Source organism: Agelaius tricolor, unplaced genomic scaffold, assembly GCF_023055355.1.
Source record: "Agelaius tricolor isolate 1412-34295 unplaced genomic scaffold, bAgeTri1.0.p SCAF_3, whole genome shotgun sequence".
NCBI classification, from domain to species: domain Eukaryota; kingdom Metazoa; phylum Chordata; class Aves; order Passeriformes; family Icteridae; genus Agelaius; species Agelaius tricolor.
In genome coordinates, this window is record NW_027269263.1 from 20,486,664 (window position 1) to 20,514,582 (window position 27,919).

The 27,919-nt window shown below is 44.2% G+C and overlaps 1 protein-coding gene across 1 annotated transcript; it reads left to right on the forward strand.

Moving 5' to 3' along the window:
• Positions 1 to 8,883: 8,883 nt before the first annotated feature.
• FAM83F (family with sequence similarity 83 member F) lies at positions 8,884 to 27,225 on the forward strand. The gene is made up of 5 exons (XM_071424285.1): positions 8,884 to 9,339; positions 12,997 to 13,164; positions 19,411 to 19,532; positions 20,092 to 20,804; positions 25,553 to 27,225. Exons 1-5 carry the CDS (start codon positions 8,884 to 8,886, stop codon positions 25,615 to 25,617), a joined length of 1,524 nt encoding a protein of 507 aa, XP_071280386.1. The 3' UTR covers positions 25,618 to 27,225.
• The last annotated feature ends 694 nt before the right edge of the window (positions 27,226 to 27,919 follow it).

The window sequence follows — 27,919 nt, forward strand, 5'->3', positions numbered from 1 at the left end:
GGATTTTCCTGTCCTTTACCACAGAGATGCACCATCTGAGTTCAGAGCCTATTTGCACTAGGCACTTCCTGTACCTGTAGAAATTATAGTCTTACTCCAAAAAATTTGCAAGTCAGAGTGCCATGATGTACAAATAGGAGGAGGGAAGTTAGATGGGGGTGAAGTTATTTGCCAAAGGTGGCCTAGCAGGACAATGGCAGAGTTGTGGGTATCACACTCAAAGCCTCTCTTCCTTCTCCATGACTTCCTTTAAGCCAGCATGGCATTTCTCATCACCTCTTTCAACCCCTGTCTTTGGGCCTCACCCTGACACAGTGGTAAAACACCTCCTTTGCTTGCTTTCTCATTCCCTCTGGCTTTCTGACTTCCTTCAGCTTTCCCTTGGAGCATGCTCATGTTGGCTAGGCTTTCTTCAGTCCTCTTGAAAAATCTGGGTGTTTGCAGCCAGAAATAAAATATGGCTTCTCTGGTTGAGCTGTACTTTATGTCTGGCAACATGCTCCACCCTATCCATCAGGGTATCTCTTTGGGGCAAGGATTTATTCCATAATTGCTCTAACTTATATATTATCATGGCATATGTATCTGCAGTGTTATGCAAACTGTAAAAGCTCCTAGTTCTAAAGGTCATCATGTATTCACCTTTCAAACACAGATGAGCTCAGAACAAAAGGGAATAGCAGGCTCATGAGGAGATGAAGGCAGGGACTCACCCTGATCTAACTAATTTGCCAAGGCAGTGTTCACAAAAGTTACCTAGTGCTGCAGACAAACAACCCAATCCAACTTCTCTGTCTTCCAGATGAGTGAATTAATTTCCCAGCACTGCTGTGTAGCTCCATAGCAGTGGAGAGCAGCATGGACCCCCAGAGCAGGATGTTTCTCATCCTAAGTGTCAGGCTACCGAGTCTCCATGCTGGGATTTACACATGGAGCTTCTCGTTCCGCAGTGTTGGGTGCCAGCTGTAGCTTCCTGGAGGTGGTACACAGAGGCTGGAATGTTGTAGAGGCAGCTGTGATAGATTTATCCCCAAGCTCACAAGAGCCTTGCTGCAGTTAATGGCCTTCAGAAGCTGGAGAGCCACTGTGCTACCTGGTGACCAAGGCCACCAGTACATCCCACACATGGCTTGTCAGTGTTACCCCGAGCACTGGCATGAGTGATTGCTGAGCTGTGATTTGATTTTCACATTGCTCTGAAGTGTTGAAAGAGGATCACAAGTAATTTCCTTACCTGAGCTTGTGAAGTGACCCCACTACATCCTATATGTGATTTCCAGGAGGACTGGGGATAAATTAAATGCTTGTGAGATATGCAAAATTCTAAACCATTATTGGCAGTCCTTCCCAAGAACATATTTTGTCTAGTCACAGCATTTACCGTGACTTAGGTCAATTGTCAGCATGAGGGGAAAAATAAATCCAGTCATTGCTTCCTGCACTAATTGGCAGCCTCAACTAAGTAGAATTAGAGCCATGAAGACCGGACTCTCTCATTCTGATTGTCAGAGCAGAGATGCTCTGGTAGGGGATCTTCCACAGGTTGCACTCTTCCCCAGGGGATGCAGCTGCTTCTCCAGTAGAAGAATATAAGTACACGAGGGTGGAAAGAAGGTGTGGGGGTCTGGCAAGCAGAAACCTGTTCCTGAGCCAGCCATGCTGGAAGAGTAAAAGGAAAAATGCCCAGGGTCACTCTCAAGGGAAGAATTTTTAAAGATCCCACTGAAGTATGACAGGGCAAATAGGAAACAGGTGAGTAGATAAGCTAAAGACAAGGGGAGAGATAAGGATTCTTCATCATCAGGAGAAGGGGGGACAGGAATATAGATAAACTTAGAGCTGTGGCTTATTTCTGCTGCAGCTTCTCCTCCCTCTCCCCTTCTCCTATGTGTTTTACATGAGGGTGCAGCACAGTAACCTGTCACAAGCTTGAAATAAAGAGTACTGGGGGACAATCTGTCTGAAAAATAGCCCTCTGCCAAAAAAAAAAGTCTCTTAAATATGATGATCAAAGTGTTCAGGTATTAACAGATGAGAATGGTTTATGAATCTGGATTAGCTCAGAATCCATCTGAGTATTTTTAAACCTCTAAGACTGAAAGCTATAAACCTTCCTGAGAGAAATGCCATTTATTTTAAAATGAGCAGCAAAATCTTGATTAATTGAGTTGCAAAAGAAATGGATCTAAAACCAGGCACTGGAGGAACATGAGTGCATTATGCATTTGGGTTTTGCTTTTGGAAGAATTCAGAACCACATCATGTTGCCAATGCTGATCTGAAAATATGATATTCTAAGCCTGAATTCAGGTGTCCATAGACCCAGGGAGGGATTGTCCAGGTCACTATTCCTGTGACATTTTCTCAGGATCAGGACCATCACCATGCCTCTGGTCAGTTGGTTGAGAAGTTCTTCCCTACTGAAGTCCAAGCAGAAATGTCTCCAGTATCAAAACAAAGGTAATATGTTGGTTTCCCCGTGTGTGGCTTTGGGGTGCCCAGGGTGTGCCCCTGCTTGGAGGGATGCTATGGCCTGGGACAAATTCTGCTATGCAGTGTCTCAGCCAAGCCACATGCTGCTTTGGCCACAAAGAGCAGCTGGAACGGGGCAGGGAATGTCACCTGGTTCTTTTTCTATGACCTTACTTCAGCATTTATAAAGAAAAAGGAAAGGCAAATTACTTTTGAACATGAATTCCTGTGAAGTTTTGCTTTCACACCTCCAACATGTCTGTCTGGAAACGGCCTTTCCAGAGGGAGGTTTGGTCGGCTCCTTTTATTTGCCTTCTCTGACTCACGGGAGTCACTTGCACCCACTCAATCCTGCCTGCACTGTGGCACTGCTGGACAAAAGCACTGGCAAGTGAAAGGCAGGGATCTTCTGGAGCTAGTAGTGCTTCTGATAAGGTCATGAGCAGCTGATTTCTCCTTTGCACTGCTTCTTTGGATGTTTTTAAGCTAAATACACATCCGAGTCCCATATATGCTGATCAGTAAAGGACATCTTCAAAACCAAATTAACACATTTCTACCACATCTTAAAATCTCCTGTATCTTTCTTTATGTTCATGAATCACAGATCAACTTGTTTCATCTCCAGGTCTAAGCCTACGCTTCAGCCTCCTGCATCTCTGCTCAGAGGGTTCCCTTTTTCCTTCCTATGCCCCTCCCTTCACACAGTTTTGCATTTTTTGTGGGGGCCAAACTGCTTCCCAACTATTCATTTTTGTATTTTTAGGGCCAGCTTCTAACTTCTCTCCCCCCTAGTCAAGCCTCACAGTTATATTCTTTCCCCCTCCTTATGAGAAACAGTTTCCTATTTTGCCATGGCTGTTCTTAGCCATCCTCTGGGATATCTAAAACTTTGTAGATACCAGAGCCTCTTCTCTGCTTCCAACTACTTTCCTTTCCTCCACTGAATATGCAGCTTTTCAAATAAGTTTGTTCATTCTTGAACACTTCATGTCTCTCTTGCATCCCCTCTACTGACTCCCTCTTCCCCACCACTTGGGTTATAACTTTGCCATGTCTCATCATCAGCACATAACTCCATCTCCCACTTGTTGTTGCTGCACTGGCTGGAGGTCTGCACCGCAGTACCTGGATAGTCCCATTAATCACTTCCTGCCAGTCTGCTGCTCCTCCCTCCAGTCTCTGCCTGGGACACCCACCCCAGACTTCCTGGTCTGCTCCATTCCTCCTCCTGTTCCCTCTCACCTGAGCATTTTCTTTCTCAGAGAGCTGATAGCAATGCACACTGACAGGTGGCCAGTACACAAATAAGTGCACAATGCTGCTGTCTTAATTTTTCAGTGTCCCCATTCCTGGTGTTCCTTTGTCTATAAAGCACACCGTGATTTGAGTGCTACATAATTATAGCTGCAATTAAGCATCTTATTCAGAGGCTGCATTGCTGGTTCCTTGCTGTTTTCTTTAGCCAGAGCTTCCATTCAGGATTTGGCTCATCTGCAAAGGGACTCTACAGCTGTATTTCTTAATTTCTTCCCCCCACCTCCTGCAGGGGAAACCAAAGAAAATGCAGGTGACGTTGGTTTGAGGTTTCATTTTTTAGCTCTTCTCTATACCAGCCCTGTGAAGTAGAGTAGTATTTTCCTAATTTTAGAGAATGGGAACTGAGGGACAGCAGATGACTTGGCCAAGGCCCCTCAGGGTAGCTCAGCTGAATTGCACTCAGTTTGAATCCCTGCCTGTATGGGTGTTGAAAGAGCAAGAGACCAGGGTCAGCACTATTTCTTACAGGAAACTGCTTAAAAAGTGCTGTCCCGTGAAGAGAAGCAGACAGAGAAAACAGCTAAAGGTCTTTCTGTGCGTGCTCAGTCAGCAAATACCTCGCTGCAAGACATGAGCCTGTGAACGCAGTTGCTCCTTTCTGCTCTCTTCAGAGGACTCTCTTACCTATTTACTCTCACATGGAAACATGTGAGTGGGAGGCCAGAAGCTCTCGACTCGACTCATTTGCGGCAATTCTCCAGTTCAGCAGCTAGGTTTTCTCCCTGAGGCGGTGTAATGTGACAGAAAGGAAGCTTCTGAAAGCATTTCTTCATCCTCGGGATTGCAGGCTGTCACTGCTGCTGCAGAAGTGACACACCTGCCTGCCACCGCCTGCAGCTCTTTGGGTTGCTGGAGGGCGAACGGGGAAGGCAGGAGCTTCTTCCTCTCCACCCTGAAATCCCCTTGTTTTGGGCTTTTTTTTGCTGTGCCAGTACTTGGACATGACTAATGCAGCCATTCCTGTGCTGGCTTGGCAGCCCTTGCAAATGGGATTTCAGACTCGGGACAAGTGGAGCACAGCTCGCTGTGCACGTAGCAGTCTCCCCACAAACTCCTGGATGCTGATCCAGAGAAGAGAGTCAAGAAGGTGCAATCTCCACCAAGCCTTTGTGAGTCTTGCTGTGGTGCCAGCCAGCACAAGGAAGGAGTATAGTGTTTAATATTAACCATGGCACAGGCGCCTATTTATTTACTTTTCTGTTTCAGGACAGCAAAGACCTGTCACCTCAGACTAACCTGCAGCTGACACAGTGAGAAATGGAAAACACTCTCTTGTAATCTCCATCACGTAAACAATTAGTTGTCTTTGCACAACTAATTTTTAAGCAGATGCTGCTTTTTATGAAAAAAAAAAAACCAAAACCAAAGAACAAATCAAATCAAAACAAAAAACAACCTAAAGGGTAGTATGGTTGAATCAGAGACATTTTGGTAAATTGTACTGGTATTTTTTGGAGGATACCACTCTTCACAAAAAGCCTTCTACTATACAGCTTTTGAGCACTGTATCACAAAATGATATGTATTTTAATATCTGCCCCTGTTTTTACTCCTCTTTTGCATGTAGGTGGTAACTGTTTTTCAGCAAAATAAGATGTAGGTGAGAGGGAAAGCATCAGGATTTTGTTCCTAAAGAGCCGAGCACTCAAAGGTTTATTATGAGAGCTTGTAGCAGTTTATGCCACACGAGAAACACTGCTGGGAAATTTATCAAAGAATGTATCATGAGGTGGGCTATTTAGGGACTGAAATTACATAGGAAGGACTGGCAAGAGAGATGTGTGCAGTCACAATTAATGCTAAATATAAGGTGTCATATCTTTATCTAATGCACAGCCTGCACTGCCTCGCAAAGGAAAGTTAAGCAATTAGGCCCAAATAACCAGATTATCCGTGGGAGGTGTTTGAAGACAGATTTAAAACACTGTAATAGGGTTGGGGGAGGGTTACAACAAGAGGTAATATTTCCTGATAGTTTAGTTTACATCCTTTGGAAAACATTCTGGAACCGGACCAGAGAGTAAGCAAGGCCTTAAGCAGGCCTTGGCCTGGGACAACACCCACAGAGAGGCGAAAAGTAAAGAGAGCCAACCCTGCCGTGCACACGCAGCCCCTCCAGCAGGTAATCCCAGGAACAAAACAAACCCAGCGACAGACAGCATAGTTCTCTGTGGGTTTGCAGCTGCCTCAGCACAATTCAGAATCAGCCTTCCCTTTTCCTGTTTCTCTTGAGCCAATGCTAAGGGCAGAGAGGAAAACCTATGCCCAAACAATAATGACTCTCTTTTGGAATGGAAACTGGAATTCACTCCTTGATCCCAGAGGGGCAGGGCCAGGTGCAAGTCTTTTCCCCACTCTGCCTGACAAGTTTCTTCTTCTCCAGTCCTGAAGGGTTGGATTGACTCTGTGGCAGGGAGGGCAGTTTGTTTGCACAGCTCTTTCCACTCCTCTGAGGTGAGGCTGTCAGCAGGAGGATCAGGGGAAATCAAAAAGAACTGAATCATCTGGCCTTATAAAAACTCCAGATCAGGAAAAGACTTGGTTGGAATGTACTGATGTGAGAATGGGGAGTGGGAATGCCATGGGACATGTACTTGCTTTGGGAAGGGGTCTCTCTCACCTTCTGCAAAGCTCCTTGCCCCTGTTTATTCTATCAACACACAAACAACATTTTGTCTTCTAGAGTGAGAGGTGGGGACTAAACATTTCATCACAACAAAGTGAAAATAATCTCTGCTGCCTTTACTTGGATGTGGGAAATACTCGCTTGCTTTTAAATACAAAACTATACATATATTTGTGAACCTACTGTTGCTTTCATGTGGGAGCCTTAGGTGAACACAAAAGACTACATTGTGCAGCTACAAATGAACAGAGCATCCAGGATTAAAGAGATTTTATTTCGCCCCACATGAAATAGCAGAGCTGATGGCAGCCTCTGGTACAGAAAATAAAAATACAACCAACAAGTAATTTAGTGAGGATTGGAACTAAGAAAGTCACATCTCCTGTATATTTGTATATTGTGGCTGATTGACCATGGTGTCTAAGATGGAAAAAAATTAATTTGAAGCTCTTCCTCCAGATCAAGCACTTATTAGCATTCTCAATTTTATGGAATATCTGAAATCTAATAAGGCATGAACCCACATTGTAACTTGCACTGTTGGGGACTGTGATAGAGTCTCTTTTTGCTATCAGGCCTGTTATTTTTCATAAATCTGTAGGGATGTAATTACACTTCTGCCAAACTTGTTTGAAATCAGACAGTGGGCTCAAAAGTTTATTAGAGACATGGACAGACAGGCAGACAGGCGCAGGCACCATGACCATGTAAGTCTCATTTCCATCAGAAATAAGGATAAAAGAACTTACATGGAAATTAATTTTTAAAGGAGACTTGATAGGCAGAGGAGTAGACCTTTGCAAAGTGTAATTTCAAATTTTAAGTGAATTTCATGCTAGGAAAAGCTATGGAAGACAGTCTGGAATACTAAAAGTATCTCTTTTACCTAAAGGAGAGGAACAGCACAGGATGAGCTGTGGTGGCCCACCTGATCCTTGTTTTTTTAAACTAACTCACACTGAGGGCAGGTGATTACTTAGAGAGAGGAAACAAAGAGCAGCTTCAGAAGCTCTGTCCCCTAGTTTTTCTGCATGTGAGCACTTAGGGGATAATCACAGATGTAAAGCGCTGTAAATGCCTCTGAATGTTTGTATTTCACCACTGCCTTTGACTTTGTTTGTATTTCACCACTGCCTTTGACTTTGTCCTTGTTTCCTTGCTCATGCCTTGCCAGCTCTGTCCCTGGACTGCAGTGGGGAAGCTCTGCTCTTTATCCTTTGTGTGCAATCCGCAGTGGGGCCGGAATCTTGATTAGGGCCCCTAGAAACGATCACATACCTCGCAAAAATCGTACTTTAACATTACAGCCCCCAGTCTCCGGTGGGATGGGTGTGGCTATTTATTCATAGACTGTTTTACTCCCAGCTCTGACACCAGCCTGCTGGGCAGCCTCTGGCACATCACTCTGTCATCTTCCCCTCTGTAAGCTGGCTACCCCACACCCCTTGCTTTTCTGGAGTCGCTGAGCTGCCAGAGGATTCAGAGAGGGCTGGCTACCAGCTCTCTGGAGCCAACAGGCCACTGCCTGTGGCCACCATGGTGCACTGCCCACCTCCCTGGCCCAGTTGTGTCCCCCTCTTCCTCATGAGCATCCCTCAGGTGGCTGCCGAGTTTGAAAAAGGGGGGTAAAAAGTCTTAAATAGACTTTTGCATTTGCACCCCAAAATGTACCTGGGGGCCAGGCCTAGTTCTCCTCCAAGGACTGCCGTCAGGACACTGATGCCAGCCATGCCAGGATGTTGTCCTAAATCTGGCTTCTTTCACCCAGTGGGGAAGCTGATCCACACACAGGGTTGAGATACTCTATTTTATTTCATGTCTGCACAGAGATGGGTGCAAAGTGGTAAATCCACAAAGCAAGGAAGTGTATTTATATGTACATACACAATGCATACATATGCAAGCATATTTATACAATCCTATTCAGGCAATATTTGCATAATGAATCTACATCACTACCTGGCTCAGCTACTATTGCCTTCTCTTTCCCCACCTCGGTTTAAAGGCACAGGGTACTCCAAATTCATGTGTTCAATGGGTGAGGGTCTTCCCTTGGAGGTGCGGTTTTCCCATTTCAATGCACCAAGTTCTCTCTTAGCATACAATTTCACAAGTTAGTTAAAGATTTCTATCCTGCATCCCCCGAAGCTGGTTTAGGCCGCCACATAACCAGGCTCTTTATCTTACATCGCATCCCGCATCTCTTAGCTCAGGTTGTTCTCCTTTTCACAGAAATTGTCCTCCCCGCAACTCGTGCCCCTTCCCCGGGGGCCACGCAGGAGCCTGGCAGAGGGGCCGGGCGGCAGGGACAGCCGTGTCCCCGGGGCCCGGGGGAGCGGCCGCCCCACCCGTCGGGGCGGGCTCGAGCAAGCCAGGTGAGGCGGTCCCGGCCCTGCCTCTCCGAGCTCCTGCCGCAGCCTCCTGCCCTCGCTCCCGGCCGGCGCTGCGCTGGGGCTGCCGGCGGCATGGCGGAGTCCCAGGTGCTGCTGCTGGACGAGCTGCACGTCAACGAGAAGGTGACGGAGGCCCAGGCCCGCTTCTACTACAGCGAGGAGCAGCGCCGAGCCCTGGAGGCGCTGGTGACCCGCGGCGAGGCCGCGTACCGGGAGGCGCTGAGGAAGGAGCAGCTCCGCGATTTCCTCTCCGGCCGGGAGCTACAGGACCTGAGGGGCGGCTGGCGGGGCTACGACGACCCCCGGGAGGGCGGCAAGGTGGCGCGGGGGCCCGGCGGCGAGACCCTCTCGCTGGCCTACTGGCCCGAGTGCTCGGACACCGAGGTGCCCCCGCTGGACTTGGGCTGGACCGACAAGACGTTCTACCGGGGCATCAGCCGGGTGTCCCTCTTCACGCACCCGCGCAAGGAGGAGAGCGCGCCGCACCTGAAGGAGGTGGTGCGGGACATGATCCAGCAGGCTCAGAAGGTACGGAGCGGCCCTCGACGGGCCGGGCCAGCCCTGCTGCCCTCAGCCGGGCCGAGGGTCTAGCTCGGGGCGTGGGGTGCAAGGCGGGCGAGAGCCCTCGCTCTGGCCATGTAATGGTCGGCGTCCATCAGGCAGGGCTTTCCCTGCGCCTCGTTGCCAGTCGTGTTACGCTTTGCCGAAGCTGATGCCTGTGATGGGGTGAAACATCTTCACACCCTCTCCACCTCCCCTCAGGTGGGGTTCTGTACCTGTGGTTCACCTTGTCCTGTTCCGGCCTCATTCCCGGGTTCACAGGTCGTGAACTGCTGTTACAGCCACCCCTGCCTGGAGTGTGCAGGTGTCCCTAGTTAAAGACAGGGCAGCGTGTTCGTTATGGGATGGTGTTTTTTGGTTTATTTTTTGTGGCCTCAACACCGTCCAGCCCGGGCTGCAAGTAGACAAAGTACAGACAATATGAGGCTGCTCCTCCCATTTATCTTTCCCTGGAAATGACTGCTGGTGGTGACAGGGCACCTCTGGCAAGGAAGCAAACGAGCCATGATGCTTCAAGAGCTTGCTTTGAACAGGTGGGGCAATCACGAGGTTTTTCGTCACCCACCCCAGATGTGGGTGAAGTTCCCGGGGAAGACCACCCAGGAGATCTCCGTCAGAGCTGACACACCCCTTAGGTAAAGGGGAGAGCAGCGTAAGAAACTTCATTCCTGTGCTTAGTTTTGCAGCTTTCTGGTATTTCTGCTTTATAATTCAGCAGTCATTTCCTCCTCCACCTGTTCCACTTGGCCAGCACACACTATATGCACCACTTTTACAGACTTGTTCAAACCGAATCTGCCGGGAAACACAGAAAACTTTCCAGAGAGGCATTAATCTAGTGGGTGATCTTCTTAGCTCCCTGCTCTGAGAAATTGTGCACACCCTGTAATTCTGTTCAGTGACTGGTGTGATCAGTCACTTAGAAGCTGTAAACTCCTTACACTCTGATGTAGTGCAACTTCACCTCCTCCTTGCACTGCTACAAAGGTTTCTAGAGACTGTTCAAGAACTGGGAAAGTTTGTTTCTTTCAATAGCTGTGCCTGGCACCTAGAAATAATTAAATCCTTTGTAGATTTTTATTTTTTCACTGACTGGACAAACTGTGCCCCTCCCAGCCCGAAGCTGGTTTCATGTTTAACAGCCATTTGAGTGTTTAATGGTCCTTTTCATAGATAACTATGCCTATTGTGTTCAGCTGAGCTCACCCTGGCAAAAAACACTCCAGGTAGCAGCTTTTTTAGTCAGCAAATGAAAGTGGGGGACTGTTGAGTTTGTTTTTTTCTGAGAGGGGGTCTAAACAGATACTGGTAATATGTGGCACAAGTCTGTGGGTGGCTTATCATGAGTATTTTACAAACATATGTTAATTAAGCTACCTAGGTGCAATGAGATTAGCAAGCATTAACTTGCCAATCTTAAAATTCCTGTGAAGAGCTAGGCACACCTATGGGCCCTACAGATAAGTTTATTATCCATAGGATTGGAAGAGAAATGGGGAAAACTTCTTGCAGGGGTAGACACTCATGCTCTGACTTGCTGTGCTTGGGAACACTCCTAGCTGTGACAAGGGTTTGAGACGGCAAACACAACAACAGGCATTGCCCATGGCAAGTTTTGACTGCTGTTCTCAATGGTCCCCAGTCTTGGAAAGAAGCCTGGACTGACCCAAGGCCCCACAGCCTGGAGGGAGCCATCCCTTCACAAAGGGATCCCTTCACATCCCTTGCAAAGCTGGTACAGACAATTAATGGTTTGTCCAGGATAGGGTGTAATTTCTGCAGTTGTTACACTCATTGCAAATGATGGGGATGGAGAGCAAAGAAGTTCCTGCTTCTGTTGTCCATTCCCTATGTGGATGTTCTTACTTCAAATGCATACTATTTGGCATCCTTTCTCCTAAATAGCTTGTCCATACCACTGTGTGTGGGGGGAGAGGGAGCATAACAGGCCTGAGTTAATTCATGAAATGTTCATGACTTTATTTATTAATTGCCTGTATATGGGGTTGTTCAGAAACAAAGTGGTACAAGTTTGCTGTATTTTAATTTTTAGAGATTCTGGTAACATTCCTGTTACATTCCTGCTGGGAAGGGAGAACCAAGGCAGGACCTGAAATCCTGCCTAGTAGAAGTTACTGTGGGACTTAGTATGATGTAGCTCCAGCACAGTTCACCTCCATCAGGAACTTACATGTTAATGATGAGCATAAATACAATGTCAGCTCTTTTTTCTTTCTCTAACAAAGGGAAGCTGGTGTAAGCACTGTTGACAGAAGGAGCCTGACAGAGCAGATGTGTTGGTTGTTGTTGGCTGTACAAGCAGGGACTCAGCAGAGATTCAGCAGATGCAGTGGGGGATGTTTACTGTGGCACCACTTTCCCAAAAGCCATTTGTTCAAGGGCATTTTTCACAGGAAAGAGGTCTCTGGGGAGAATTATTCCCTCTTCCTTAGGGGGCTCCTGCAAGAGAGCTGCACCTTTTCCAAGCATCAAGTGAAGAAAGTCCTACAGTGTGATTCAGTATTTAGCTCCATTCACACCTGTATATGCCATCCCCAGCCCAGATGGGCTTATTGCTGTGATTCCCAGCATCTGGGAAATGAAAATTTAGACAGCTCTAATCCCAGGATACTGTCAGCATGGCAGCTCTGACCTGGCAAGCTGATGTTATGCAGAGGGACTAGAAAAACAGTAGTTTCCTCCATTGATAACCTTTAAAATGTTGAGAAGAATAACTCAGGCAGAAAAATTAATTGGTATTTCTAATGGTGTAAAAGATACATGTTTTGTCTTTCTCTCCCTTTCTATAAGATCAGCATTAAAGTTACCCATAACCTTCTTGGTTTTGTTGTTACTCATCCTATAAATGTTCAGGCTTGTCTCTCACGTCAGTGAAAGCTTTTGTTTTATGTAAAATCTATGCCTGGAAAGAAGGATTAGTTTTATACCAGAAAAACAATACATGCGAAGAGAGGGAATGATAATTTTGCCTCCAAATCTTGAATACACTCCAGTCCCTTTCTGAGAAATATGAGGTGTTTATGTTTGAGCCCAATAAATCATTGCTTGAGAAGCCAGCCCTGAGAGCAGACTTTTCACAGGGATTTGGTGGGAAAAAAAGGAAAATAGAATTCTTATTTTCTACACTATGCGTCATGGTTGAGGATGCAAGCCCTGATTCCTCTGCACATTCACTCTTCCATTAGATGCCTTCAGGTTAAGAGTTAAAGTTGTGTTTTCAGTGGTTTTTTTCAATATATTTTCAGTGTTCTTCATTTAGGTGAGTCCTTACAGAGACAATGGAAGTTTCTTAATACAGAGGAAAAACTAGGTATTTGGCTTTGGCATTCCTCAGGCTGCTAAAATAAGTCAGTTTCATCTGGAAGAAGGAGAACTCTCATAGACATTTACTAAGTTCCTTCCAAAGTGCAGCAACTAACTCAGAAAATTACAATTATTGGTAGTGCTTGGGCATGTACCTCCCTGGACTTTGTTCTCCCTATGAAGGCTTCTCCTCCATTATCTGGTATCAGTGCTCTCCTTTATTTTGCACCAGTGGGGCAGGCCTTCCTTTCAGTTCCTAATAGTTATTCAGTTGTCTGTCTACCACCTTCTTGTTTCCAGATTATTGCAGTGGTCATGGATGTGTTTACGGACCGGGACATCTTCCGCGATATCGTTGATGCAGCGTACAAGCGCTGGATCCCCGTCTATATCATCCTGGATGAGGAGGGTGTCAAGCTCTTCCTGGAAATGTGCAGATGCCTTGACCTCAGTGACTTGCAGATCCGGGTAAGGTATTCCGTACTAAACCATTATCTCCTGCAGGTCATTGGCCTTTTGCAGTTGGAGTGAATCTTGGAACTTGCTTTGACCGGCAAACACATCTCTTCCTCCGTACCACAACACTAAAAGTGATGGAATACAGAGGGATAACAGTGTGGCTTTATAATACAGAAGGAAAGAAAAAGGAAAGATTTGGGTTTTTTTGCCTTTCACCCAAGACAGGGATCTGTGTAGTTTTTGGCACTTATAACCTAAAAATTCCTGTCTGGGGAGAAAATTATCAGAGAAAATTGCTATAGGTCTTCTATGTGAGGATTCAAACTAGAATTCAAACTAGAGTTCCAGGCAGGTCTTGGAGTTGTCTGCATGGATCCCTCTTACAGGACACATACATTCTGTGAAAATCAAGACTTTCCTTCCCAACAGTGATCATCGGAGTGAATGAGCTTGTAGTCCTCCTCTAGGATGACTTAAAGGAGAATTTAAGGGATTGAGGGCCACAGTGTGCCTTCAAATAGTGCATGCAGCATAGCAGAGTAGTCAGTCTAGCTTGGCTGGCAGAAGCAGCCTGAGAGAGATCTCACTCCATTACATACAGACTGAAATCCTTTGTGTATTTCTTGTTAGTATTGTATTCTTTCCTTTCCCCCCCCATCTTTTTAGCCACTGTTGCTACTACAGACTTGTTCTAAATCCTGAAAAAAGTTGCTGGGTTGGAAACAACCTATGGGATGCCAGACTCACCCATTTGTGATCCAGTTGTTCTGTACAGCGGCGGTGGAAAAAGTGCGTTTTGCCTGGAAGAGGGGTGGATTTTCCTTAAACACTCCATTTATAGTTAAAAAAACCCCAAAACTCAAAAAGCTCTGAAGATTATAGAGTCTCATCTTAATCCTTTTAGGGGAACCATCTTAAATCTGAATGAAAATTACCTGCATATATCTGAAGAGTTCTCCTGTGAACTACCACTCTGCTCTGAGTTTCATCAAAAAAGACATCCAGCTGAGAAGTTTTCCCTTTTTTTCCAAAACAGTGGTGGAAGTTCCTTCCCTCTGGTGTCTTTGAAAGCAAGACACAGACCTCATTATAACAGACATGTTTCAAGTGCCAGTGGTATTGTGTCTCCTAGGCTTGTGTCTCTTTGGTACATAACTGTGAAATCACAGCAGTAGTTCCATCTGCTCTGGTACCAGTTTCCCAGTACTTTTCTTACTCTGTCATCATGTACAGCAATGATGTCTTCAGTACTACAATATTTTAACCCCTGGACAGAGGGAATGAAAAGATGTCCTGGTATTTTAGAAAGAGCTGTGTTGCTATTGGAGAGGTGAGTTCCTTTCAGTCTGTTTTTTCTGTCTCTAAAGCAGTCCCCTTCTGCTCATCCTCTTATCCTTCTACACAGGCTTGACACTCCTAAACCAGTGACCCCAGTGATGTGCTACAGCAATGCCTAGGTCCTGCAGCAGTATAGTTGTATGGCTCTCTCTAAGGAGGTGCAGTTTGAACTGATGCAATCAAAAGAAGGAGAAAATGTTTCTGTGTCCCTTCTATGATTCCATTCTTCATGGCAGCCCATGCTATGTTTTTCTTTAGACATCTTCAGCTAAAAATAGTACAAGCTGAGTAAAGCAAGTCCACTGAGAAGAAATTCTTAACAACTTTTAACCTAGTTGATCACTATTCTGCAAAGCTTCAGCCCACAGATTGCTATCCTTCAGATTTTCCCCCTCTTTTCCCAGGTATCTCATACTGGATCTTAAATTCCCCTGAAGGTTGTTATCTTTTTTTCCAATATGGCTTAGGTATTTTTTTAGTCTTGTTAAAGCCAATACAGTTAATTCCTGTATATGGTTCTATGGAATGACCAGGGAGATTCTTCATGGAATGGGGAAACAAGTCATTTGCCTCTCAAGGAAGATGTTCTCTTAGTATCTCACCCAGAGCTACCTTGGACATGCCTATGCTGCTGCTGGGTCAGTGTAGCAGAAACCATCATGTAGGGATTTCCCTGGCAACAGGCTTTGGATACCCCAGGAAGCTCCAGAAGGTTAAGGTTTCCCCTTGAGGACTCCTTCCATCCCTTCTTCTGTAATGTTCCAAGGGTTGAAGATCCAGATTTAAAGCAAGAAAGCAAGCTGGATCTCCAGTCTTGTTCAGCAGAATCATTTTGTCCCACATTGTTTGATTGCAGAAGATACTGAAATTGCTGAGGAAACTTTCTTTCACCCATTTCTTATCTACTGTCTTTCTCCTGATATCTGCTTTGATGTCTGAGTTTCTTTTACTGATTTTTAGCAACAGGGAAAATGTTTTCTCCTTTTTGAATTACCATTTTGCTTTATTCTAGAAGATTTTTACCAGTTTTCACCAGACATAGTTTGCCAGCAAAGGAGTTGCATACTCTTCTTTCCTGCCCTTCTGCCCACCTTCCCTTGGCAATGCATGTGCGAAGTACAGAGGATGGCTTCTTTTCTCAGGAAGTTGCAGCCACATGAGATATAACTCTAAGGTTTAGGGACAAGTTCTGATCCCAGGGGGAGAGAGATGATGCACTACTGTGAACTGCAGTGTCACAATGTTTATTCTGTTTTCTGTCACCAGCAGATACTCATTTTGTTCTGTGTTTTCCGCCCTTTTGGTCCCATTGCCATGTTCATCCAATGCAAAGTGAATACTTAACAGTCCTAATACAGGGAGGTTTACAGTTAACACTGGGTTTTGCCCTTTGTCTATGCACAGCGATGGACATTTTCACAAAATTCCTGGCTATTGTATTCTTTTTGTAGAGATGGCAAGGTATCATGATCTGCTGACAGTCTCATGGGAGGGAAACTGCTGTAGGAAGACCATACCTCACCCTACAAAGAGTAAAAGTTCTTAACCAACTCCAAGCATGAAATGAGAAAACTTCTATTTTTGTCTGAAGGCCAGAGTTCACCAGAAATGTATTTAAATTCAATCATCAGAACATTCATGGGTTGTTCATAAGAGCATGTCTTGTGTGTGTGAGTCATATGGCTTCCTGAGCCTACAGGACATAGTTTGTCAGACTTCTGTTATGTTGACACAAGAGTGTTCTACAGAGATCACAGTGAATCAGAGTTCTCATAGATACTAAATTCATAGCCCCTCAGAAATTCCTCTTTTTGCAGGACCTGAGGGTGAATGTTCTCACCAGATTTTACATAGGTGGTTTTTGTCTTCATGTTTCTGTTAACTCCAACCACAGTAACAGACACTCCTGCCCAAAGACAGAGAATTCTCCTAGAGTTCCAAGGGAATGATTTATCTGCAGGAAGTTCACCTTTACATTAATTTTTACATTAATTTTCCTAACATGTAAGAAATTTTTCCTTTCACTTCAGAAAGTCTAAAAAGCTTCTGCCTAAGAAACTTATGTAATTTCATTTCGATAATTTATGGGTTTTGTCATTGACTCCTACCTGAGATGAGGGAGGGGTGGAATGTGATGTGAAGCAGTGCTGTTGGTTTTTTAATGGTCTGCTGGAGTATTCTTCTAGACTACTTGTGACCTTCTGAGATGGGGGCTTGCAAGGCTCTCTTTTTGTAAAGATACAGATAATACTCAGTAATTATCTTGGCAGACCATGTCCCAGCTAGCTGCATTCCATCCTGTTCTACCTGAATACTTGCAAGTTACACTATTTTGTCAGTAACCATGCCCTTTCCAAAACTGTCCAGGGCAAAGAGAGGATTTCCCAGTTCTAAGAGGGAAGGTGCACATAGGATTCTCTGGTGGAAGCAGTTACAACACCTCCCTTTAGGGTATGTCTTGTGTATTCCCCTTCTCAGCCCCAGTTTGTAAGCACTACAGCCTAGGTCTGTCAAATCAGTCACAGCATTACTGACTTTCTAAATTGGGTCTTATTTAGCTTTCTGTGGATTCAGAGTGAGGTTTAAAAGTGTCACAATAAAGCAAGGAAGACCAGTTTCTTACTATTTGTATTAGGATGCTCTGTCAGGCTTGACTGTTACCAGTCATATTGAGTTGTAGCCAGGGAGATGTTAGTCATTGCTTGTGGTGAGGAGTGGTGCAAGTCTGTGGAAAGGAAATATAGAAATTTAATGCAGACTGCATCTCCCATAAGCCAGGATATTACAGAACAAACCTTAAGCAGGCTTCTGCAACAATACAGATCTGGAGGTGTCACTTCTATCTGGTGAGCTAACTGGTCCTCTAGTCAAAATATTTGTTACTACTGTAACTCTAGTGCCGTCTGAAAATGCCTGCAATCTCACTTCATTTATATTTGTCTCTTCTCTTTTGTTATTGTGCAGTCTTTGGTACATGAACCTAGTCATGTTCTTCCTCTGTAGCTTGACTTAGCCTACAAATGTTCCAAGATCCTTCAAGGCAGAAAATTGTATACAAATAGCCTGTTAAGTGACTTGATGTTTATATGACTTTCTGCTTGTTTTCTGCATTTCAAGATGTATTAATGCACTCCTGTACCTATTTTATTCAAGGAGGTTTATGTGCTCAGCTGTTCAGTTCTATCCCCTCTGTGCCTTTCTAAGTGTTACACACAGCTCACTTACTGCAGAAATTCAAGTGTGCTTTCTTTTCACCCAAAGAAGGTGATAGAGCATACAAGCACAATAAGATCCACGCTGTTATATGCTGGGAAACTTTCTGCTCACACAGGCTGATACTTCTTGATTCAAAGGAGTACATATCACATCAGAGCTGTTGACTGACTTCTTGTCTTGTGCAGTCAGCAAAGCATGATTTGGCAAATCCCACATCCAACATTAATCAGCAAGGAAAAATATAATTCAGCCAAATTCAAATGTTATTTTAATTACTGGAAAGGGCACCATTTCTCCTGTGCTCTACCCAACCTGTCTTCAGCATCCCATACATATGACTCATTGCTAGGCCTTGGGCAAGCCACTTCATCTTTTTCTGTCTTAGGCTACTCATCTTTAAAATGGGGTAATAATACTTTCAGCAGTGTTGGGAGCATTAATTAGCTAATGCCCACACAGGACTCCAGACAGATCAAGCAACAGCTGAATGCAAAACAGAGCTATCATCAGTTACTGTTAGTCAGAATTTGTATTTCCACTGCTGTATTCTAGTTGGGGAAATAGCAGCAGTTTCAAAAGGCAGGAGTTGTATTCAGAAAAAACAGCTTTTGAAAGAAATCTGCATTCTTATAATCACTCATTCCTGCATGCTGATTTCTATAGCCTACCAGTATTTAAGCTGTCGGTGAGGTTTATAGTAATAGGACTTAGCTCTTTGTGGGATCTGAGGCTGTGCTAGCATTAGCCAAATCCTCCTGATTTTTCTGCTCTGCACATGGGGAAGAATGAAACAAAGGTGAATTGACTTTCCCAGAACATCACAGGGAGCAGTATCAGAACTGCAATTATGCCTGGGACTATCTGACTCCTAACCCTGGGTTTATGACTCCAGTTCACAGTGCTTTTAGCTTTTCATTCTTAAGGAATCCTTACATAAAAATATGGTGGAATGAGGAAAATTGTCTAGATTTGTGTGTCAGAGTGACAAGATAATTTGCTCCAAACTTATACTGACATTCAATGTTTTTGGATTTGGGGGGAGGAGAGGGGGAATGTTTCATGTTAGACACTTTGGGAGTTCAGCCTTGTGCAGCCAGGACCCATGAGCAGAGTAACACTCAGTCCAGTGTGTAAATATATCCTTATAGTATGCACAGGCACTCATCTATTGTTGAAAATCATGTAACCCTAACTTTGTGGTTTTTCTGTGTCTGGTAGTGCTTTGTTTCATTACTTGTAGGTTTGCTGACAAAAGGGTGTGAGATGTGAGGTTTGGGGAGAAGTATTCTCTTTCTAACTACTTCCATTCATTTTATGAAAAGATTCTCCTTCCTCATCTTCAGAAATTTTTCTTTGCTGATCTATTTAGGACATTAGTAGAGACACTTATCTGAAAGCATTGTCTTGCCAGTGGCTCAAGTGAATAGCTGAAGACAGCAGGCAGGGTTCTGATGATGCTGACCCCTTGGACAGCTATAAACTGTCCAAGATGGAGAGGAGTGACCTGTGTAGACAGGAGATGACAACAGGGCTTACAGCACTATGCTTTGCTTTGCAGCCCTTCTGGTGGCTGATACAAAATGAGCTGTAGTCCCAGAAGTAGTGAGACAATGTGAGTGACATCTTAACACTTGGAGCTGGCAATTATGTAATTTTCTGCCCTATTTATTGTGACATTTTGTCTTTTCACCTCCCTGTTAGAATGTCCGCATACGCTCTGTGACAGGAGTTGGGTTCTACATGCCATCAGGGAAGATCAAAGGCACACTGGCATCCCGATTCCTGATGGTGGATGGTGAAAAGGTGGCCACTGGATCGTACAGGTGGGTTACTCTTGTTTAAGGCATTAATCTAAAGAATGGTCATTACTTTGCTTGAGAGTCTTCTTCACTTGTCACCCCCCTTCTGTCCCAGCTTCTGTAATCTGTGTGGCATCTGTAGAAACTGGAGTGGGACAACAGAGAAGGTGGCATGGAGCCCTTCTTCAGAGAATGGAACATACCCATGCTGGCAGACCTTTTCAGAGGGCTAGAGACAGTTCCACCCTGCACCAGGAAGGGGTCTACAAGAACTCCCCACCAGTCCCTGTACTCAGTTCTCTTCAGTGAGGTTTTCAGTCCGGAGACTCTTCCTGTTGATTCAGTGCTGCTTTTTTAAAAGGGTCCTTTAGAGTTTCAGGACCTTTTCTCCCAAATCTGGTCTACATGTCTAAAGAAGAACAATAATGTTGTGTCATGTACCTATTGGGGCCCATCTGGCCAAGGATATAAGGGCAAATGGCATAATGCTACATATTCCCCTGTAGTGTCTTAGGTTTTTTTAGGTGGGCTGGGTCAAGTATGCACCCCAAAATCTAATGTCGGTTCTGTTCCCTCCTCTTAGCTTCACATGGACTTCATCTCACATTGACAGAAACATCCTGCTAGTCTTGACAGGACAGCACGTGGAGATGTTTGACATTGAGTTTCGTGAGCTCTATGCCATCTCAGAGGAAGTTAATTTATACAAGGAACTGGGCATTGCTAACCCATTCCTCCATGGAATTGGGAAGCCAGGCTTTCATTCCTCCACTGTGGCTCGGAAGTTCATTAACCCAAAGTATGGTTTAGTAGCAGGAGCAACCCGTGGTGATATGATGCTCTGGGCTTCACGGCACAGGCAAGACCATCAGGGAAACATGGAAAAGGAGGAAACAAGTGAGTCAAAGAAACGGTTAAATCAGTTCCTGAATGACTTAGTCACATTGGAGCAAGTGTTCCCAGAAATAGATCCACCTCTGGAGAACTTGAACAAGCTGAATCGAAGCCCCCAGAAACTGTTGTCCCGGCTCCACATGGACCTGAAAAATAAATCCAAATCCAGAGAGTCCATTCGTGACATAAAGAAGGAAGATGCACAGAGCAATGCAAAGCAAGGGAAGCGGTTTGCCAGTGGGCTTTTCAGTCGCAAGGCTAAGCGCTCTCCAGGCTCAAGCATCGAGGCCAATTCTTTTGCCAGTGAAGGACATTCAGGAGAAGACCTTGGGAACATGAAACTGGAATATGAGAGGCTCAGCATTGGCCATGCTAGTGTTCGGAGCACTGGAGGCAACTCAGGTAAAACCTTTTACAGCATACTCTGCTTTCTGTGTCCCTTGCTCTGAGCTTGGCTGATTGATGCAAGCATACCCACTATAGGCACCTGTGAGTAGATCCTGTCATTCTGAATCAAAATGAGCAAAAACAAAGGGCAGAAGTTGTATCAAAAGATACATGCAATATAAGTTGGAAGCAATTTAATGGCAGTCTTACTGTAAGGTTGGTACTTCTCATGTGGATGTTTCTCATACTTTTGAGCAGCAAAGGGAGAGAAAGGTGAACATTGCCTTGTGTAAAACAGTGCTCAGTCCATGAAGTGCATTTGCCTAATAAACAGCAGCACTGTGTTTTCTATGGTAGTGGCTAGCAGGCCACAAACAGATCTTCAGTGTAATTCCTTCCTTTCCTCATTAGAGTTTAGGCAGGTATACTTCCTGTGACAAATTCCTGGTGGAGAAAAGAGGAAAATGTGTTTATGTTGAGGTGAGGGCACAAGGATTGAAGGAAAGGGTGCAAGTCTTTTTAATTTGCTCCTTTGCCACCTTCTGAAATGGAGGAGGTCATGAAAATAGAAGCTACAAAGAAGTAGGTCACTAGATCTCAACTTTTCTTTCTTTGCTAATGCATGATTGATATTTTCATTAGGTCCTTCAAAGGCTTCAGTCAGTTGAAGACACAAATGATAAAGATTTCTAATGTTATGGGTTCATGGCTAACTCCCCAACATTTTACATGTTTTGTGAGATTGAAGTAAATCTTTGGTTGTCATCCTGGTTGTCTTCCTCTCAGTGAGCTGTTTTGGGTGTCAATACCTCCTGCGTCATTAGGAAAATAAACTAATTGCAAGGAGAAAATTTATCCTCCACTTGTCTGGCCAGTGCTCTGATGAATGCAAAATGCAGATGTAGAGAGACTGAATTGCTTTGCAGTTACCATGATGTGAAATGGAAAGATGTTCTTTTGGGACCAAGAAGAAAAGCAAGGAATTGAGATGGTCAACAACAATGAATAATTAGGTTCCTGGAAATATTTCTGGCTAAATGAAGGACAGACTCAAAAATACCAAATGAACACAAGAGGAATTATAAGAAGGAATGGTTAATTTATTTAAGACTGTAGTAGATCCATTTTAGAATCTGCATTTGGGGAGGTAGAAGTAAACCCTGGTCTAAAGAGATCCTCTCTCCAAGTAAGTCTTGAGCACAGACATTATGTGCTGGTGGGCCCCATTCCTCAGAGCCAGGAAAAGCAAAATCGGTGAAGACCTGTGGGGAGATGCACGGGCATTTCCACTCGCAGGAATGGAGCTGAGTGCTTGCACTACCCTCTAGTGACAGAAGGAGAGAATCTCTGATTCATCAGCACTTTGCATATCAGAGATAGTCACTGTCACCTGTTTCAAAGCAGCCAGCCTGGCCTTCCCACAATGTCCTGATGAAATCAGGCCCAGCTTAAGGCACGAGAGGTTGATGTCTTTGGCTGGACAGTGGGGCACTGCACCCTGCTGGGCCATTGCACCATCCAGGCAGCAGGGATGTCCCTGTTCCTCCTAAAACAGTGGCTCTGTGCCAGACAGTCTGATGCTTGGTCTAGACCATTTCCACAAATACATTACCATGCTATTATGTTCAGGTTTTATTTATTGCCACTGTTACTTCCTGCAGACTGCCAACTCTTTCAGTAAGGGGGAAGGAAGAATTGAGAACAGGTCCAGGGAAGATGCTGAGGTCCAGCACACCAGTCTTCCCCCTGTACTTTTTCTGACCTGATAAATCTTTCCAGGGAGTCCTTGCTAGTATTTTTGGTTTATGCAAATTGAGAATGCCTGTTCATGGTGACACTGGGAGACTCCATAGCTTTTGAAGTAGGGTGTAAGTAGACTTTGTCCATCTGGTGTCATCAAAGGCTGAAGGAAGATCATGGATTGTGAGTTGCTTTTTAAATAAATTACCTTCTTGTGAGAGAACACTTCTCTAGTCTAATAGTCCCAAAGTGGCATGTGAACAGAGATGGTAGAGGGCAGATTAGATAGATGGAGACTCATGAGGAACAGAAAAGGATTTAATAAAAAATTCTTAAACACAGCCATGGAATAGAGTCCCAGCCTCAGTATAAAGATAGAAGACACTTTGTTCTTGGGTAACTTTAGGGCTGACTTAGGTTTAAAAGTTTAAGCAAAACTTTGAGCAAAACTAGTAAAAACTGGTGCTGTGATATTCTGGGTGACAGAAGGGAGGTAAGAAGTGGAAATGAAAGAGAGGGTACTTGGTATGCGGGCAGGTTAGGATGCAATTATTCAGAGCTTCACAGTTTGAAATAGCTGCCCTTAGCTTTTGTAAAGATTAAACAGCACACTTAAGCCCCATGGGCCTGCCTGTGCACACATCCTCCAAAGTCACTATTAATTCTTTAGCACCACAGAGACACATCCCACCTTGCAAATGCATGGAGAGACCAGATCCACACCCAAGTAGCTCATAGAGTAGTTGAAAGACACTATTCAAGCAGGCTAAAAGTCAGATTCAGTCTTGTAGGAGCAAATGGTGATGAAGAGAATCTGAGCTGGGAAGGGAAATGATGGAAGTGTGTGCTGTGATGGAGTCTGAAAATCTGATGCAGCTTTTACAGGCTAGAAAAGGATTCCTATGAGTCAGAATTGGGAGTCTGGAAAATACAAGGGCTCCAGATAGAAAGTAATGTCCCAAACTAAGTATCTGAATTAACACCCTGAGGTGTTGTCCTAGCACATGGCAAGTTGTACATTGTCTTAAAAGGTTTTCTCAAACCATATCATGAAGTTATCAGAATTTCACTGGATTTCACTGTTGCCTGCTGAGGAACATAAGAGCAGCTCTGAACCTGACCAGAATCTTGTTAATTTTAAGCTGGTGCTGGGCAGACTGTGGTCAGCAGAGACAGTGACTTTTGTGTACAGTTTCTGGGAAACACTGCAAAAGTCTGAAAGCTGTGTGCCTTCAGAAGGTGCAGACTTTTTAGTTAGTGTTCTCCTTGGAAGAAGCAAAGTGGGCTTGTTCAGAAGGGTCTGCTGCCCTGAGGTGCTCCATGCATCAACATCATCACCTCATGAGCACAAAATCCTTAGTAGAAGGATTTTGTGTTTCAGTTTTGTGTGCTTCTTGCAACAAAAAATGCAATTTACACTGGGCACTGCAAAAGCATTAAAATAGCTGCTTGGTTATCACCAGCGTTTTTCAGCCAAAGTGAGATCATGGAAGGGTGGTAACTGGAATTTTCAGCCTCTTTTCTAAAGAGAGAAAGAGGGAAACATTGTTTGGTACATAAAAGGAGGATGTTTGCTCTAACTGTAGTGGGATATGTAGAAAAAGGTCAGAAGACAAGAGTAGAAAGTGACAAGAAGAAAAGGGCTGGGAGTTGAAATTAAGCAGAGAAGCACAGATATTTCAAAAAAAGCATGAGGGTCTTGAATGTGATACAGACAGGGAAGGAAAGAGGGGTGGGGAGGAGATAGGAGTAATGATAACACTAACATGCAGGATATGTCAGAGGGGGACAGGTAGAATGAAATGCTACAGGGAGCTGTGGGGAGGAGGCAGTAGCACACAGAGCAGCCACGGAAGTGAGGGCAGGGTGCAGTGCAACCTCCCAGGTGAACATCAAGAAGATGCAGTGTGGAAAAAAGTGGAGAGAAGGAGGGGGAGAAAAGAGAGCTCTTCTCTTCCTCATCACCTACAGGTAAGGGCAGCATTGATCAGATCCCCTTCAGGCAAGAGAGTGACATTAAAAATTATTCACTTGAAGCCCAGTGCAGAGGCAGTGCTTGAGTTTAATGCTCCCTAAACTTAGCAAGACTGAGACTTCTCAGTAGCATGTCACCATGACCTGTGGCAGTTTTCACTCTCTGTTTTCACTCTGAACTGGCATCTGGCTCCAAGTGCTTGGGAGATGCACATGCACCTTCCTTCTGTACAAATACATGAGTGGGGCCTGCCTGTGTTCAGAGTGATTCCAAGCCATGTGGCAGCCCCTGTCAGTCCCTGCTGTCCTGGGCCAGAGTCATGCAAGCTTTACTGAGCTCAGATGAGCTCCCTTACTTGCAAAAGCCTCTGAACACACTTCTGTACAGTGCTTGAAACAGATATGCTAGGGCATCCAGATCAACATCTGGCTGTAATGATGGACACCAGACAGAAGTGCAAGCATTGAAAGGTACAGATACTGGGAGCAGAAGAAATTCATAGAGTAAGCAGTGAAAAAACCTAGGATTATAAAAAACTGGAGGCAGCATACTCTGCCACTTTAGTGAGAGACCTTGAGGCCTTGGGATTTGTCTTGCAAAGGCAGTGGTGGAAACACTGGCACTAGAGATGTTTGAAACAAAATGTGAAAAAAAACCTCTACTGAGAATGTGTGTGGGTATCAAATGAATGAGATGACCTTGGGTTTTCAGGGTTTTTTTCCATACCTCACTCTTTGGAAAACTTCTCACCCAAGGCATGACCAGACTATTTATCAGTGCCAGCTGGGACCTAATGAAGCTGGACTGGGTACAAGCCAAAGCCTAGAAATACTTCTCCAGTGGTTTTCTCTACAATATACTCTGCATTTGATCTTATTTTAATGTTTCTTCATTTCACTGTAGCAGAAAAAAAGCCATGAGAGAGTGCAGAATAACGTAGGTCTAACACAAGGTGCATAGTAAAAAGTGAGAGTGAAGCACGAGTCCAAACTCTATCCAGGGCTTATTTACTTGACATTAACACTACTTTAACTTCTTTTCCTTCCAGGTAACCTGAATCCAAACTCCACTATGAGCGATAAAAACAAACAATCTACCTGCGTATTATCTTGATTGGGAAGGATTGTCTGGAGAACTAAAGACTGAATCACAAGCTGCAACAGTAACTTCTTGATTGATTTTGAACCTACAGCCATATCTTCATGCAGTGATCTGTAAAGCCACTGCAGGTCCTGGATGCATCTGGCACCCCTGACTAAAGCACATTTACTGGGTGATGAGCAGACTTTGGATAGCTGGTCCCTTAAATGAGGGTTAGTGATGAATGTATTAGTCCATATGTCTATGTGCACACATATTTTGTATATAAAAACAACTGTGATGACTGGTCTCAGAGCTTGCTCTGTGCCCAGAGAAATGCAGGAGATTTTCTGACTTACTTGTGCTGCTACTTCAGTCTGTCTGGCTGCAGACTTGGAATCACTGTGTTGCATTGTTTACTCTACTGCACTGCAAAAATGTATTGATCCGACTAGATGTAAGGCTGAATCCAATTGAAGTGGCAAATTCTGGGTGAAATAAGGATGTTTACAGACAGTGGAGCAATCCTTTGTCCATAAGGAGTCTTCCTGTAGATTCCTGTTGTCACTGGCCCAGGCAGGAGAAGGGTTTAGCCAACAGTAGCCTACAGAGCAGTATCGGAACTGTTTCACCTCATAGATGTAGCAGTCGAACAAAGTGATTTAGCAAGAATGTGGCAAAGAGGAAAAATGGAATATAGGGCAATGTTTAACACACTCTTGGGACTGGGTCAGGAGAAATGCCTGATAAGGGGCCTGGGCAGGGAGCAATAACACAGACTTTAGGGGCTGTGGTCAAATCCTCGTGATTGCTAATGCAGCAATACTTTTACCGTTCATGGAAACTGAATGATTAAGGAGCACATCTTTGAGGGTTGAAAGAGGAAGCAGAGGAGGCATGCAAGCTTTTCAAGCTTTTCAAATACCCTTTTTTTTTAAGTTGACCTTTCCAGAATTTAAATCATTCTAAAATTGAGAGCTTTGATCCATAAGAAGTATTGTGTGCAATCAGACCAAAGGCCATCTGATCTGCTGTTCTGCCTCTGAGAATAGCCTGTAACAGGTGATCACAGAAGCATAAAATACAAGGCTTGTATATACAGAGGTCTTTCTCTGACACCATTCTAGCAGTCTATGGACTTTCTCAGCTTTCTGGCAGTTCCTTGTGGACCTGGTCTTAATGAATGTACTTGTCCTTTTCTAAAAATCCTTTTTTACTTTTGGCCTCTAAAGTGTTCTGTGGTACCAAGCCCTAAATTCAATGCATGTACAAAAAAAGAACTGTTGTCAGGCTGTTTTAATGGTTTCCTTGATGACTACCTCCTAGCTACTATGGGATCTGACTGGCATTTCTGTCCTCTTGTTCACTATCATTTTTCCACTTCTGCTCACTAACAGAGTGGATAAACAGATTGTTTTTGTCTCTACAGTGGGCAGATTGACATTTCACTCTGCTTTCTTGCTATTTAAATTACATATCCTGCTGTCATAAGTAAATCCTCTTGTGATACCTAAAAAAATTACATCCTAGCTATTAGAAGAGACCCGAAAACTAACATGCCTACTTGCCAAAAAATATTTAAACATCAGAAAAACACAGGTTTAGTTTTCTTGCTTTTTGTTTAGAGAAACCATCTGGGTTTTTAGCTGCACAACAAATTCACAGCAAAGGCAATTGATGCACTCCCAGCCCAGAAGCAGCTGATTGAAAGACTCTTTCAGGTGCTGGGATGCAGTAGAGGTTGTTACACTCCAACAGCTGTCTGTAGCTGATGGTAAAATGCAATTGATTGATTCACTGATTGATTAATTACCTTTCCTTGAAGTATATTTAATTTGAATGGCAAGCAGGGCTATTTTACTCTATTTACCCTGCAGAATGTCTTGAGATGGTAAAATACCAAAGGTATTCTGCCCTCTGTTAAAAATACTCATCCTCCATGGGTTAAATGCTTGCTAGTCTATATAATATATTCTATATAGCCTTCTGGGAATGAGCTGTAGCTTTACAGCTAGGTCTGTCAGCTCATATTATGAGCAGTGTTTCATAAAATTGTTCCTGGTAATGGGAAAAAAAAGAGGTGTTGGAAATGACACCACCACTTGCATGTAGAAGTGATGTGATAGCTGAGTTATCCTGTTGGCTTCATGTGTGTAGCTCATGTGCCTAAAGCTACTCACTGTGTTTGCAGGATTCTTGAAAGTGGCATGATTTTGCCATACTTTGGTTACCACTCTGAAGACGTTTGGGAGACTTTTTTTCTCTCCTTGTATTTATTTCACTTGTTAGCAAAGATCAGACATAAATTTATTAGGCTGTTGTTTATTAGGCTTTT